At 41.9% G+C, this 16849-nt stretch overlaps 1 protein-coding gene across 2 annotated transcripts in view; it reads right to left on the reverse strand.

The window, feature by feature from the left end:
* Nucleotides 1-954: 954 nt before the first annotated feature.
* GRIN2B (glutamate ionotropic receptor NMDA type subunit 2B) overlaps nt 955-16849 on the reverse strand; it is a 475047-nt gene continuing 459152 nt past the window's right edge. For both annotated transcript variants that reach the window (XM_058282823.2, XM_058282824.2), the window contains 2 exons: nt 9294-9532; nt 955-6988 (listed from right to left, as the gene is read on the reverse strand). In XM_058282823.2, coding sequence (XP_058138806.1) covers nt 5132-6988; nt 9294-9532 — 2096 coding nt within the window. In that variant the 3' untranslated portion in view covers nt 955-5131. The remainder of the gene's footprint in view (nt 6989-9293; nt 9533-16849) is intronic.

Below are 16849 nucleotides of genomic sequence, written 5' to 3' on the forward strand. Positions count from 1 at the left end.
ATACTTGTTTAAAAGTTTCTAACTCGAGAATCTGTATCCTTGTCCCCATTCTGCTACTCTGTGGTCACTGCCCATTTTCCCTTTTTCTGTAGTGAAACTTAGTTCCAGGAAAAGGAATGGCTATCCTAATGGATGTAAATCCTTAATATAACTTAATATGGCACCCTTCCTGGGATTACTTTCATTTAAATAACAGATGAGCAGTTCTGTGCTAAAAGAATACATCTGTGTAGGAAGCCAGTATTGGGAGTAAGGTAGGGAATGAAAGAGTCCTTGTCAGGACTTCTAGAATCATGACACAGGCCATCTGCAAGGCCAGACCCACTTCAGTAAAATGGTCCACTTCTAGCTGCTGCTCCATAAAGAGGTCCTTACACGGGCAAAAGAGTCTGACACCCAACGAAGAAAGCAAGTGACATACCAAAGCCTGTGGTAACCCACTGAGCACTCACTTCCCACGTGGCTTGAGCTCAGAGAAAATGTGAAGTCTGGCCACAATACTTGGAAGCACGTAATGCATTCGTCAACAGCACTGCAGGTCCATCATTTATGCGTACATCTGAATCACTCCTAAGACATCCAAGCAAACACGCACAGGGTGTCAAGGAAGGGCTTTTTTTTAAGAGAAGAAAGATATGGAATAAAATAATAAATTGAGTCCTGGATTAGCTTTTTTCATAGTCTGCTGCCCAAACAATGCAGGATATTCAGTCCCTAAATCGTGAACTGACTAAAAAACCAAAACAAAAACCGAACACAAAGAAACCCTAGTTCTACAAGAGATGAGCAGGTGACCAGCACACTGCAGTACTGGTAACATGGGTTCTTTCCCTCCCACACAAGAGAATTGCCCCTTGGGGAACCCCCAATGGCAGTGGAAGACTGGGTAGATGAAATGCACTCAACTGTATAAATTGAACCCCTAGTTGATCACACTACACATGCAATTGGCACTACTGACACCATCAACATTTAATGGAATCTCTTGGGACTCTTCCCCTAATCACAACATGGCTGTGGCCAGTACAGGGGAATGCATAGCTAGGACACTTCCCAAGTTCTGGCGGAGGATACACAGTGACATACTCTGAAATAACAAGATCCTTTGTACATGCATCACTTTGAAGGCGGTGCACATCCTTGACCTAGGCATATTCCAGGGTCAGATTATCTTGAGTTGGTGAAATGCTGATATCAGGACCAACCCACCAACACCCCTTCGACAGTGGAAGGGAATGTTGCAGGGTAAAAAGGAGAGAGAACAGTGGTTCTAAAGAAAACTGGAACATTAGGTCCTCCTAGGGTGTCTGAGGAACTTCCTACTTTCAGATGGATTGTGTGTGTGTCCTAACCCATCTGTGGCATAGATGGCGATTACTGCTGAATTCATCCTCACGCATTTTATGTGCTTGTTATTCTGGAATTAAGTAACCTCTAGAACCTGAAAATGCCCAGCCTTCCTTTCTTTAAGCTTCCTTGAGCAGGTCATGAAAGTCTTACTTGGTCCCAGTTCAAACATCCAGTTGAGCAAAAATGACACTTTGGGGGCAAATAAGGGGTTTAGAAAATTGAGTTTATCCAGCTGTCAGCTTTCAATGATGGGAGGATAGGAAAAAAAAATGTTACGCAATATGCCAGATTAAGGGATTTGGAAATTTCATCCTGTGGTAAAGAGAGAGAGAGGCTTCCACCTTTCACAAAGCCAGTAGTTCAGCAGAAGAAATTCTGTTTGTCTACTTTAGCCAAGGTCAGCTTATAACTATCTGGCTTGAGGCAGATAGCACCTTCCTGATGGCAGAAGTTTGGACAAAGCAAATATAAAGCCACTACTGGTACGTCCCTCACATGCCCACCCTTCTACTTCTTAACCACTGAGCCACATTGGCTTCCTTCCCTTCTACTTCTTAATCTAACTGCAACCTTTTCTAAGAGCATCATCTGGAAACTATGATTAGAGCAGATCTGGAGTCTTTTCTAGAAGAGCATGTGAATGTATAAAACGTATATCCAGGGCTACCTCTCTGTAACCATATATCACATGCTTCAAAAAGTAAAATTGGTGGGGATTTTCTGAATGGGCTTGCAGCGCTGATTTCTAAGGGGTGTGGGAGGGGACAGGGAGAGGGTCTGTGCCTGAGGGCTCAGAAGAAGAGTCAGAGTGGTTGAGAGCAACGTTGAACATCTGAGGGTGCTGCCGAGACGTGTCTCAGGCTGGATATTCCTGAACTCTCTCTGTCACACCGAGAAGGAGAGGTGAACTGGACTTCAATTCTGCTTTAAGTCCTTAAGAGACTCTTTCTTACCCCTAGGTGCTGACAGGGAAAATATGGAGCTGATAACTTCATTCTGCAAGGAATTCTGGTAACCCATGATCTACCTGGGAGGCAGGCACTAGACCTGAGGTTCGCTTAGAGCCAAAGTGGACTCTGGGTGAAACCCAGGCCAATGGGAATGAAGACTTATCACACGTCAGGGAGAAGACTGGTAGTTGGGGGGGGGGGGGGGCCACATAGACTCCAATCGCTTTGCCCTGGCCTTTCCAGTGCAGTGGCCTCCATCCGCAGTCACTGTTTCCAGACGCCCTGAAGCAAAAGCCATACAAAACAATCCCCCAAATGGAAAATGGAAACCTATAACAAAACACTTTCCCCCTCATACCCATCCCCACCCCACTCCCTCCAGCCCAACACCCTGAATACTCACAAGAGAACACTTTATACAAAATTAATTAGAAAACAAAATATTTACATATGAAATAAACACCATCTCGATTTTCTGTCACCAGTGGAGAATGACAGAGCCCCTTTGTTCTAGATTGCTGTTCGCTAGGTTAGTTGGTTTGGTTTTTTTTTGTTTTGTTTTGTTTTGTTTTTTTGTTGGTTTTTTAGTTTTAAAAGGGTGAGGTAAGAGGAAGAATAAGGGGATGAGCCCCTGGCACCTGGACAGGGTCAGGGTGAAGCAGTGTTTCTATGGCCCTTCTCCTTCCTCCTGGAGATGCCTCACGCCCTGTGTCTTGCATTCAGTCTTTCCTTGAATCTAAGGTAAAGCACTCCGTGCTCCTCTCTCCAAATCTGTGAGAGGTTCAGCCCCTTGCCCCCAGGTTCATTTTAGAAAGGAAACAAAGCTTTACAAGGCCTTCAGTTGGCTTTAAAATGGAAGATACTGAGGTAAAAAAAATCAAGGAGGAGGGTGGGGGACAGCAGTTGAGGGCGGCAGATGATGAAGGGTCGTGAGTCAGGGCAAACAGGAAGGCAAAGAGCAGCCCTGAAGGGTGTGACTTGAAGAGACAATGGCAGCTTCCTTTCAGAGGAGAATGAGCACCTTTCTGGTTTATATGTCCTGTGTGCAACATGGCAATCCTGCGGTCAAGCTTCCAGACCCGGGGCTCTTTGGATGCCACCCTGTGTAAGGAGGGGAAAGCAGGACTGTGGAGCTGACCCAGAGAACACCCCTCCCCCAAGTTTTAGGACAGGCAGTGACAAATATTCATTTGCTTTCTCAAGTTTTCAACTTTAAGTGAAGGGGGCATCACATCTGCCAGTACCTTCATCCCTGGAGTTTTCTATTTTTTATTTCTTCAGTATTACAATCTGAGAGGGAAGGAAGGTGCTGCAGGAAGGTAGAAGGGCTTCTACCAAGAGTGTCCAAAATGGGCCCAGTGTCACATTCTCAGGAAACTAGGCCCAAAGAGGTAGCAGGAGAGTCCCTTCCCTCCTACCCTCCCTCAGTTCCAAATGTCTTCCCTTCCCTCCATGCCTCTGAGCTGTGCTTGTGGAGGCAAGCTCAGTTTTTCTTAAGTGTCCTTCCATCTCGGCTGTAATCACTTCTGGGGAAAAGCCAGCTCTCCCAGCTCCAGGTTAAGTAAGAAGGGATCAAAGCATTGGAAACATCCCCCTCTCTCACTTACCCTACCAGCTAACTGCCCCCTGTTCTTCAAAGCCTTACTCAGCTTTTCCCCAGACCTTGGCCAGCTGAGGGTCTGAAGAGCTCAAGAGACCTGCAAGGTTCTTTTGCTCTCAAGTGTAGGCAAAAGAATCATGGCTGCTTCTATTTCCCTTTAGCCTTCCTGGAAAGTTCTTTGCCAAAACTGGTGGCAACTGCTGGCAATCACTGAGGAATTACTTCTATACCCTGTTCTTGTAAGATTGTTCACCACCGTTTTGTGTGTGTGTGTAGCTCACAGAATTTTCTTTATTTAGAACCTGCAACTTCCTCTTTGAGGAAGGGTAAAGGGGAGAGACAGCCAAAATTCAGGTCACACGTGACCATCTCTGTTTGTATATAAGCCAAACAAGCATGTTGCTTAGTGATATTGAGAGAAACAACATGAGTCGAGGTAGCCTTCTCTAATTGATAGGCACCTGGCTGGCGACACGAGTGCACGTGGACATGGACACACAGGCTCATGCGATCCATCTGCTCTTACCTCTAATGCACCGTGGGGCACTATTATGATGTCCTTTCCAGTTTGTTCGGGAATCCACTCGTGCCTCCACCAATGACCTTCTCTTGTGGTTCACCACTAATGAGTCACATGGCATTGGAGCAAACATTTTTTGGCTTATATATAAACACACAAGCCTCCCACCCTCTGCTTGGCACCTCTACCCTAGACAGATGTCATCTGAGCAACAAGAATTTAGCAAACGCCTCTTTTCATTCACAAGCAGATGCTAAATGGTGTCACTTAGATGCTTTTGCTTCCTCACCAAATGCAAAGATCATTTTGGGAAGAGCTACTCCTGGGCTCACGTGAACGGTCCCTTCTCTAGCTTCCTTTGAAATGAGCGGCAGGGAGCTCTTCCGTGCTAGGAGGAAGCTCGCATGCAGCCACTTCCTCTCTTTTCCTTCTCTACCCTCCCGTGCTGGGAGAGCCCATCATCTTACCATGGGAAAGGAATGGCTGACAGATGGGGGAAGGCAGAGAGAACTGCAACAGGGAAGAGCGTTGGTGCTGGCTGCCAGGGTTGCCTTCAGTAGGTATCAGAACTCCAGGATCCCATAAATGAATTAAAACAAGAAAGGAGCAAATGGGAACCAAGTTCACCCCCGTCCCCTTCCATGACAAGTGCCCCCCGTGACCCGTAGCCCTATCCCTCCCATGCCCACCTTAACCTCTCTCTTCCCTCACTCAGACATCAGACTCAATACTAGAAAGTTTCTCATAAACATGCCCATTGCTGGAGCCATTGAAAGCCCTGGGGTTTTTGTTGTTAGGCACACAGGGGTTGGACTGGTTCCCTATACAGATGTCCTTCTGGAAACGGCCTGGCACTGCCCCATGAAGGGCTGAGACCACTGGCTTGTTGGTGACAAGGGCCCGGAAGTCCGGCCTGGCTTTCGGCACCCCTGCCACCGTGGGCTGCCTGAAGAAGTAGGATTTGCTGCCATGGAGCAAGCACTGGTCATCCCCAAAAGTGGGGATGAAAGGGTTTTGCGTGACCCGGTCCGGGTAGAGCGACTTGCTGAGCATGTAGCCGCTGCCAGGGTTGTTGTGGTGGTGGTGTCCGGCAGCGGGCACTGAGGACTTGTTGTTGGCAAAGGTGCTCTCACCAGCTGGCATCTCAAACATGTGGGCATAGGGACTCCCATCCAGGAAGCGGCCCTTGTCTTTCAGGCTCACGCTGCGCGGGGCCAAGGCGGCTTCTTCCTTCTGCAGGTCCACGAAGGTGTCGTAGGAGTGCTGCCGGCGCAGTTTGTTCCGGTTCTTCTTCTGGGCCTTGGAATTAGTCGGGCTCTGGGGGTACTTGGTGGTGGAGGCATTCGATGTTACCGCCACGGGGGCAGCCGGCTGGTCTAGCTCCTGCAGGGAGTTGTCCTCGCTGATGTCATACAGGTTGCCCGCCTTCTTGCAAGCCTCACACCGGATGCACGCCTGCCTGCCTGAGTTCTGCCCTGCCACGGTCGTGGAGTAGTTGTGCAGCTTTGAAGGGCAGCTGCGGCAGAAATTGCCCCCGGACCGGTCTTCCCAATCCACGTTGGTCAGGTTCTTCTCCCAAGGCGCTGGCACCCCACTGACCACACCATGCTTGTCGCCCGTTCCGTGTTTGAGGTGAGACCTGTTGGTGCAGGGTCCACCTCCACTGACCGAGTCACGCTTAAAGTCCTCGCCCCGCTCCTTGTAGATGTCCGTCAGGTCCACGTGCTCCCAATGAGGTGAGTTCTCCTTTGTTCGGAACTGGTCCAGGTAGAAGTCCCGTAGCCCTTCCTTGTCCCTGAAGTAGCGCTTGTGGTCAGGGGAGCGGGGCGGTCGGCGACGGTAGGCCAGCTCGATCTCGTCAAATTCCCGCCGGGACTTGGCTGAGGCCGGCCGCTTCTTCAGGCTGTCCTTGTACTGCTGCTTACGCCTCTTGGCTGCATTGCCCTCGATGTTTCCATAGGTGACGGTGTGGGTGGAGATGTCGGAGACATCTGAGCGGATCAAATCGTCGTGACCACTGTAGCGGTCACTCTTGAAGGAGAACTTGCCGTACAGGTCACTGAGCTGACTGTGTTTGGAGGAGGGTAGACCGATATCTAAAGGCTTCTTGCTGATGGACCTGGGCTGGGTGGTGAAGGGTGGGTTGTCACAGTCATAGAGCCCGTCGATGGAGCTGGCACTGCCGATGCTATGGGGCCGGTGGTGATGGTGGTAGTGATCTTGGTACACGTTGCTGTCCTTCAGCTGCAGGTTACCAAAAGTTCTCTCTACCTCACTTATGTAGTCACTGAAGAGGTTCTCCTCACAGGGCGGGTTGTTGTAGGACTTGCAGTCAGAATGCGTGAAGCTACGGCGGTGCTCAGAGATGTCATAGACTGATGACTCGCGTCGGATGAAGTCCAGGGCACTCTGGGGGGAGCCATTCACACCAGACAGGTTAGCCATGTTCTTGGCGGTGCGGAGCAGGCGCAGGATGTTGGAGTGTGTGTTGTTCATGGTCGCGGTGGGGGAGTTCATCACGGATTGGCGCTCCTCGATAGCCACTCCATGGATGCAGCTGTAGATACCCTGAAGCAGGATGGGACAGGACAGATTAGGTCTCTGATGAGGCTAAAACTGCCCATAAGAAGCAACTCTCTTCTCTACCAATTGCTTAAATAGATAAGAAAGTCATGTAAACCATGAAATAGTCTAATGTACTCACAGAAAGATGTTGCTGGATGCTTGCCTGATTTATCCCCTTGAATTTAGCAAGTTTCATTTAATGAGCTAAGGTCATTGGCCTGGTTAAGTTTAGGCGGAATATCAAAGAAGGTGCATGGCTATACCTAGTGACTGGGGCAAACAGATTAGGAATTCCAAAACATGACCTTCTTGCCTTGACTCCACCAATCACTTACAATGATTTTCCTTTCTAAGCTCAGGTGTTCATAACATAAAAATGAGGCCATGCTATCAACTCATATCAAAATTATTGTCAGCTTCCTGGAAATAAATGGCAGTGCTCTCCAGATGTTGAGGCTTTATGCCATAGCTGACCACCCTGAGCTGACAGTCAAGCACAGCAGAGCTCAATAGCTCATGAATGCCACTCATCTCCAGCTCTGACAAGTTTTGAGCAGCTTTTAGAAGTTTGGTCACCAGTTCTCTCCTTGAGCCAAGCATGAACCAAATTCACAGCGAATTCAGAAGCCCTGGGGTCAAAGAAGGTCTCTTCTCCTGCTGTGCCTTACACTGTGGGAGGGAAGGATTGGGACAAATACCAAGTACTGAATAGAATAAATAATTCCTTTTGAGTTCTCTCATTTATTCCCTCTTTAGTGCCTCTTTTCCTTCTTATACTTTCTAACTTAATATTATCATAAATAATTAATATCTTAACAAATTAGCATTGATTGAAGACTCCCTGTGTATAGCTCCATGTACAGGACTTTGAAGAACACCAGCCAGGAGAGGGAATGAGTGGGGTTCACTTAGGACACAGTATGCCCAACTCTAAAGTCAAGCCATCCTACTACAAATATCTTGCTCCCTGCCTTGAAAGCTATACAAATGTGGGGTTTTTCTCCCTGTTTAGGAAAGGTATTTGAAGAGGAGGTTGTTTGACTTGTAAAAGGGAACTAATTTGGAAAGAGACCTTCTCTCAGTGGGCAAGAATGAGAGGGGAGAAAGTTAAAAAGGAGAATGGCAGCTTAGTAGGAAAAAAGAAAAAGGTTTAGAAGAGGCGAACCTCAATTCCCAGAGGGCATTAGCAAAATATCAAGGTAAGTTTACTCTCTTTCCCTGCCCTCCTTTCTAACCCATCTTGATTATGGCCAGGAGAAAATGCCAAGCATTTTTCCTCCATAGATAAATTTAATATGTGTAAGGGCTGTGAACAGGAATGTACATCACAGGCCACCAGTTACCATTGCCTCTGATACTACCTTATCTGGGACCATGGGGAAAGGCTATGCAATAGACCCAAGTGACTCAGGGACTGTGACTACCACACATTCTATCCTCTTGCTCCAATGTTACAGAATGGCCTGGATTGACTCAAGCCAGAGAGGAAGAGGAGAAATTGTTCTCTATCAGTAAAATACTGTAGGGAAATGATGGAAAGGTCAAAGAATTAAGTGAAAAAATTGTTTTCTTATATAACTCTATTTAAGCCAAAGTTAGTCATATCTTAAACCTGGACCTCTATTTTAAAAGAGATTTTTAAAATTTCACCTCTAGTGGCTGAATCTCAAGTCAAGCCCACTTTGCCTTTTTTTACTTTTCCCTGTGACCCTTAGTTCATATTCAAAATTGAGTCTCTATGCCTCATTTCAGATGAGAAACAAAGAAGAGACCTAAATAAAGATTGACTTGAGGGTTATGTTCTTGTTTCAACTAGATAAGTTTCTGGAGTGTAACTTTTTATGGGTCAGGATTTATTTCCAAAGCTTCTGTTAATCTCTTCTACCCCACACATGGTTAAAACATAAACTGGAGTATACCTTTGTTTGTTAAAATAAGAGAGAGACACTACATTTCACTATTTAAAAAGAAATGTGATTTTTAAAGAATCAAAGGACTAATACATCCTATACAGAATTAACTAATGGTGATTAAAGACATTTAGGGATAAGCTAATTTTTGGTTGAAAGCCAAGTGCCCAAGTCCCAAGCAGAAAACTGTTTCTTAAAGGAAAAATAATAACATTAATTTTTTTGGAGCCACTTGAAATTATTTCACACAAGCTCCTGGGCATATGAGCATGATATGGTCTCTTGCTTTAGCAACATAAGTCTGGAGTTAGTGAATTCCTGGGTTTCTCCATTTTGCACAATCCTAGGTGGTTAAACTGTCTTTAACAAGCTCCAGACACCTAAATCAAAGCACTTACTCTGCTGATAGAGAAGACCATGCCAGGCTTGCCAGAACAGACACCCATAAAGCAATGTCGGAACTGCCAATAGAAAAGGTGTTCACAGATGAAGGTGATAAGGCTGAGAGCCATGGCTGCCCCCAACATGTAGAAGACTCCCGCCATGTTGTCAATGTCCAGCTGGCTGCTCATGACCTCATTTTTCTCATTGTGGCAGATGCCTGTGAGCCAGAGAGCTTCGAGCTCCTCCATCTCCCCTGGAGAGGGGTCAGAGAAGGAAAACAGATAAAGAGACAAGAGGGAAAGGAGGAGAAACAGGGAAAAGAAGATGTTGGAGAAGAGAGAGGAAACAAATAAGACATGGATGAGAAAGAAAGAGACAAGGAGACACAAAGAAAGAGAAAAAATGGAGAAAGTTAATAGTAATTTTACTAATGCTATTATATATTCATTCATCAACGTGGTCTACAAGTATTCAATGAATGCTTAATGTGTGTGGTACTGCAGTTGATACAAAGATACAAGACATAGCCTCTGCTCTCATCATCTATCCAGTGTGAATTGGTATATAAATAATCAATGTAACAAATTATATGAGGGTAATAAGAATTTATATTAGTTATTTTGTGTATGGAGTGGTGGGGGTTTTCATGACAGAGGTAGGATTTGGAGGTGGACATGGCAGATGGATGAATTTTACTTTGTATTGTATGAAAAGGCAGCCTAGGTGGCAAGCATAGCATGAATGAGAGAAGGGAGGTAGGAAAGGCTTTTTAAGGGAAAGGCATGGAGAACAGGTCAAACAAAATTATAGTAGGTGAAAGAAACTGGATAAAAAGTAACAGATAGTGGAGAATAACATGATCAAAACAACTGATTCAGAAGGTTACTCAAAATTGTGCAATACGGATAGGGAGGGATAAAAGGGGCAAGGGGCTGATACCTTAGGGATTCTTAGATACTGATTTCTTGTTTTAGCAGAATATAACTATTAAGATTAAAGGGGGATTGTGGGAAGATGACAGAGTAGGGAGCTCCTGAACTTGGCCCCTTCTCGTAAAACAACTACTAAAAAGACAGGAACTGTCTAAGCTATTTTTGAAACCCTGGAGGCCAGAAGACCACTGTACAGAATCCAGGGAAGAGATGGAGGAAGAGGCTGATACATTATGAGAAAGAACAGTAAATTCTCTTTTCACAAAGTGGTTACTGGCATCCATCCCCATTCTTGAAGCAGGTCAACAAGCAGTCTCACCCCTGGCTTTGCCGGTGACAGAAGGGGATGTAAAAATCCACTTCCCCAAGAACAGGGACAGGTATGGCTATCAATGATCATGGCTTTTTTATCAAAACAATTTTATTGATACATATTTGTAAAACATAAAGTGTAAATTCAATGGCATTTGGTGTAATCAGATATTGCATTCATCATTTCAATTGTTCTTAGAGCACTTTCATTATTCCAATAATAATAAAGAACAGACAAACTTATCATCTCTCAATTACTCTATGCCACACATAGCTGCTACTCTGTTTCCCTCTCTCTAGTATATTTGTATTTATATTTTGCAAAAAACAGTCTTATATATGCAATATCACCCATCTTTGTGTTTTATATGAGGTTTTACTATTTTATTCAGTCCTTGGCTGTGGCTTTCGATTAGCAAATCTGGATCATGGAGGCCTTGCTCTGAGAGCAGCTATTGTTACAACCTGTCCAGGACAAGGACAGTGACAACCATTGTTTCAACCAGATCAGATAGCAGCAGCAGTGGTGGAAACTGCTCTGCTTCATCAGGGCCGCAGAGAACAGTTACTTAAAGTGCAACATTTGTTGAGCCAGTCAGGAAAGCCCAGCTAGGGGAGCCATCAGATAAGCTCCTGGTGCCCATCCCGATCCCATTCTTGGGTCCCTGCCCTGTTTCAGATGTGAAAAACTGACTTGGGAAAGTCCTCTTTCCAGAATTTGCCTTCCAGGCAAAAGCAGAATGAGACAACAAAAGGAGTGTAAAAAAAACTATAGAGATGGACAGTCTAGGGCAAAGGTCTGCCAGCTTCAAACATCAGGGAGAGGGAGTTTGGTCTTCTGGGAAACAGAGTTCTCCTGTAAACAGGGGAACTCTAAAACAACTAACTAGCAAAATCCCAGGAAAAGACACAGGCCCAGAAAGACAGAGAAAATCCTACACTGCATTTGCCTTGGGAAGACCTTCCTGATAGGTGGGCTGAAGCTCAGCAGCTGGTTACAAAATCAAGAAACAGACAACATAGGGAATAAATCCCAGAGTTAACATTTTAAAACATTAAAATGTAGAGTGTGCAACAAGAGAAAAGACAAAGAAACAGAAAATGATGGCCCTTCCAAAGGGAATAAAAATCCAGGAAACACCAACCAAGAAGACCTGAATGCTGACATTCTGAACATAGTCTTTAAAATATTATCTTGAAAATGCTCAAAGTGATGAAAGAAAATATAGGGGAAGAACTAAAGGATATCAGGAAAACAATGAATATGCAATATGAGAATCTTAGTAAAGAGACAGAAATATTAAAAAGGAACCAAACAGAACCACTAGAGTTGAAGACCACGATAGCTAAAATGAAAAATTCCCAGTAGAGTTTCAAGAGCAAACCGAAGCTAGCAAAAGAAAGAATCAGTGAACTCAAAGACAAGACACTTGAAATGAGTCAGGCTGATGAGCAGAAATAAAAAAGAATTGTTAAAAACAAAAATAGTCTAAGACACCTCTTGGATACCATCAAGTATACCAATATAAACTATGGGACTCCCAGAAGGAGAACAAAGAGAGGAAAGGTCATAAGGAATACTCAAAGAAATAGTAGAGAACTACAAAATACACAAGCTTTTTTTTAAAAGTTATGAACATACACATTCAAAAGGCAAGAGAACACCAAATAGGATATGCATGAAGAAAAACACACCCTGTCATATACTGATTACACTATCAAATGCAGAGGATAAGGGAGTTTTCTGAAAGTTGCAAGAGAAAGCAATATATTATGTACAAGGAAGTCACAGTTAGACTGAGTGCCAATTTCTGATCATAAACCATGGAGACAAAAAAGGCAGTGGGTTGAAATACTTAAAGTATTGAAAGAAAACAACTACCAGCCAAGAATTTTATACCCGATGAGACTTGCTTTCAAAAATGAGGGAGAGATTAAGATATTCCCAGATAAACAAAAGCTGAGGGAGTTCATCACCACTAGACCTGCCCTACAAACAATGCTAAAGGGAGTTCTTCAGACTGAAATCAAAGGACACTAGACAATGGTCCAAAGTGGAATAAAGAAATAGACATGCAGTAAATGTAACCATTTGGATAATTATAAAGGCCAGTATTATTGTAGTCTATTGTTTGGTATGTAATGCCAGTTCTTACTACAGGTGCTAAAATGCAAATGAATAAAAAATAATGATAAATATATGGTTTTGGACATACAATGCACAAAGATATAAATGGTAACAAGTACAAAAAAAGGTGGGGGAACAGTGGAGTGTAGGAAAAGTATATGTGCATGTTGTTGAAGTAAGTTAGTATCAAACCAAATAGATTGTTATATATTTAGGATGTTAAATTTTAACTCCATAGTAACCACAAGGAAAACTGATGAAAAATATATCCAGATAAAAATGGGAAGGAATTCAACATTGTACAACTCAAAAAAATCAAAGTAAATATTATATAAAAATAGGCACTAATGGAAATAAGGGACAAAAATGGTATACAATTTACAAAGGATAAATATCAAAATGACAGAAGAAAGTCCTGTTTTATCTGTAGTGGCTTTAAATGTCAATGGATTAAACTCTCCAGTCAAAATGCAGATACTGGCAGAATGGATTAAAAAAAAAAAAGCATGACTCCACTACATCCTGTCTGTAAGAGACTCATCTTAAATTCAAAGATACAAATAGACTGAGAGTGAAAGATTGGAAAAAATGACATGAAAACAATAACAAAAGAGAGCTGGGATAGCTATACTAATATCAGATAAAATGAATTTAAGTTAAAAACAGTTGTGAGGGCAAAGGTGGTCAATATATACTGATAAAGGGATAATTCAACAAGAAGGCATAGCAATTATAAATATATATGAACCCAGCAGCAGAGCCCCGATATATATTAAGCAAATACTGATAGATTCGAAGGGAGAAATTGATGGTCGACATTTACAGTAAAATACTTTAATACAACATTTTCAATAATGGATAGAACATCTAGTAAGATGATCAGTAAGGAAATATAAGACTTGAATTATACTCTTAAACCACCTAGACACAAAAGATATACATAGAACACTTAGTCCAACAAAAACAGTATATATATACTTCTTGAATGCACATGGATTATTCTCCAGGATAGACCATGTATTAGGTCACAAAATAAGTCTCAAAAAATTAAAAAATAGTGAAATCATATAATGTATATTCTCTGACCACAATGGAATGAAGCTAGAAATCAATAACAGAAGGAGAAATGGAAAGCCCACACATATGTGGAAATTAAACAACATACTCTTAAAACAACCAATGTATTAAAGATGAAATCACAAGAGAAACTAGAAAATACCTTGAGGTAATGAAAACAAAAACACAACATACCAAAACTTATGGGATGCAGTGAAGGCAGTACTGAGAGGGAAATTTATAGCTCTAGATGCATAAAAAAGAAAAAAGTCTTCAAATATGAGACCTAACCTCAAAACTGTAAGACCTAGAAAAAGAAGAGCAAACTAAACACAAAGTAAGCAGAAGGAAGGAAATAACAAAAATTAAAGCAGAGAAATGAAATAAAAAACAAACAGTGGAGAGAATCAATAAAACCAAGGTTGGTTTATTGATCTTTGAAAAGATCAATAAAATTGAAAAAACTCTTAGCTAGAGTGACAAAGGAAAAAGAGAGGATATAAATGATGAAAATTGGAAATGAAAAGGGGGGCATTACTACCAATCTCACTGAAATAAAAAGGATGATTAAAGGATACTATGAACAACTGTATGCCTATAAATTAGATAACCCAGATGAAATCGAAATTTCTTAAAAACACACAAACTACCTATATTGAATCAGAAAGGAAGAAAGGATTTCAAGAAACCAATTACTAGTAAGGGTAATGAATCAGTAATAATAATTTTAAAAACTCTCCTGACACAGAAAATCTCAGGACCAGATGGCTTCAAAGGGGAATTCTACCAAACATTCCAAAAAGACTTAATTCCAATTCTGCTCACTATGTACCAAAAAACTGAAGAGGAAGGAACACTCCCTAACTCATTCTATGAGGTCAACATCCACCTTCAAATCATAAAGGTACCAAAAGAAAAGAAAACTACAGACTAGTATCTCTTATTAATACAGAAGCAAAAATCATCAAGAGGATTCTAGTAAACTGAATCCAACAGCATATTAAGAGAATCATATACTATGATCAAGTGGGATTTATTCCTTATATGCAAGGTAAATTCAAAATAAGAAAATCAATTAATGTAATACACCACATTAGCACAATGAAGAAAAAACACATGATCATCTCAGTTGCAGAAAAACATATAACAAAATACAGCATCACTTACTTATAAAGACACTTAGAACACTAGGAATGGAAAGAAACTTCCTTAACATGATAAAACACCTATATGAAAAGTTCACTGCTATCAATATACTTAACAGTTAAAGACTGAAAGATCAGGAATAAGACAAGGATGTCCACTATCACCACTGTTATTCAACATTGTACTGGAAGTTCTAGCCACAGCAATTAGGCAAGAACAAGAAATAAAAGTCATCCAAACTGGTAAAGAAGAAGGAAAACCTTCCCTATTTGCATATATGATCCTATATACAGAAACTTTTGAAAAATCCACAACAAAGCTACTAAATGAATTCAGCAAAGTGACAGGGTATGAAATGAACACCAAAAGACAGTAGTCTTTTTATATACAAGCAATGAAGAATCAGAAGAAGAAATGAAGAAAAAAATTCCATTTATACCATCCACAAAAATAATCAAATATATAGGAATAAATCTATCCAAAGATGTAAGAGACTTATACACAGAAAACTATAAAACGCTACAAAAAGAAATCAAAGAAGACCTAAATAAATGGAAGGACATTCAATGCTCCTGGATTGGAAAACTAAATATCATTAAGATGTGAATCCTATCCAAAGCAATTTATAGATTCAATGTAATCCTAGTTAAAATGCAAACAACCTTCTTTGTGGAAATGGAAAAGTTTATTATCAAATTTGTATGGAAGGGTAAGGGACCCATAATTGCTAAAGCATCTTGAAAAAGAAGAATGAAGTTGTAGGACTCACACTTCCTGATCTTAAAACCTAAAAAATGTGTTTTCATCAATTATAACTAATGTTCCATACCAATGAAAAGTGTTAATACCAGGGTGATATATGGGAATTGGGTATTTTATGCATGATTGTTCTGTAAATGCACAACTTCTCTAATAAAGAAAAAAAAATAAAGATTGAAAAAAAACGAAAAAGAAAAAAAGAGTAAAGAGTAAATTTGGATAATGTAAGGTCACCAAATTCAGACCAGTCTGCTTTTAACACTGTTTTAAGGAAGCTTTGATTAATTCAATCCCTGTCAGGTTTCAATAACCTTTATCTACTTCACTGGATATTAGGAATGAGAAAGGTAGAAATCCTAGAAAAACAAAATTCTGAAAATCTCATGAAGAAAATTGCTAGTCCAGTAATTCCTGGTTTGGTTAAAAATTTGAACTTTGTATAATTTGACAGGAATTTCAGTAACTTTCACAAATCATCCCTACTGCTGCTCCTTTTCATAGGCAGAGGCTCCGTTATTGTGCTGAAGTGACTGCTACTTTAAAATTACAGATGCTTTTTCACCAACATGGCCACATTCCAGCTATTACTCCCTCCTCTTTCCAACATTAATCAAATCAGCTTTTACTCATTTCTTTGATCAAACTCTGATTTTCCTGACTAGCCTGGAGTCTGAAAATCAAGCTGTGCTCCTCTGCCTGTTACCTCATTCCTTACAGCAAAGATTCTGCAGACATAATTTAGAGACCCATTTGGTTGATGGCCTGTGGGGCCAAGTGTTGTCAGGTTGTTCATCCATAACTGGGTTAGTTCCTATGGGGCAAGCAGGAGAATTAGGTGCTTTGGACAGTAAACTGGAAAGGGATGCAGAAGACATGTATAGAATGCAACAGGAGCTGCCATTTTCTCAAAGCAAGAAGGCTGCTGAGCATGCTGTGAAAGCAATACTGGGAATGCCTTATGATGTTTGCCTTCTAGACACTTAGCCCTGACCCTACCTCTTCTAGCTGAAAGAGCAAGATGGGAGGAAGGAAGAATGAGTAGAGAACTATAAGTTCATTTCTCAAAACACAGAGGAGAGACCTTTCCCTTGTTCTCTCTACTGTTCTAGCTGCATTTGAGAGCACTGATGTTGAACATCTAATACCAGCCTCTCCTACGTTATCCCTGAATGTTACTTCATTGCCTGAAATCTCAGAACACCCCTCCTTGGTCACTTACTTTAACCTTCCCCCATCC

Source organism: Dasypus novemcinctus, chromosome 20 (assembly GCF_030445035.2).
Source record: "Dasypus novemcinctus isolate mDasNov1 chromosome 20, mDasNov1.1.hap2, whole genome shotgun sequence".
In the NCBI taxonomy this organism is placed as follows: Eukaryota; Metazoa; Chordata; class Mammalia; order Cingulata; family Dasypodidae; genus Dasypus; species Dasypus novemcinctus.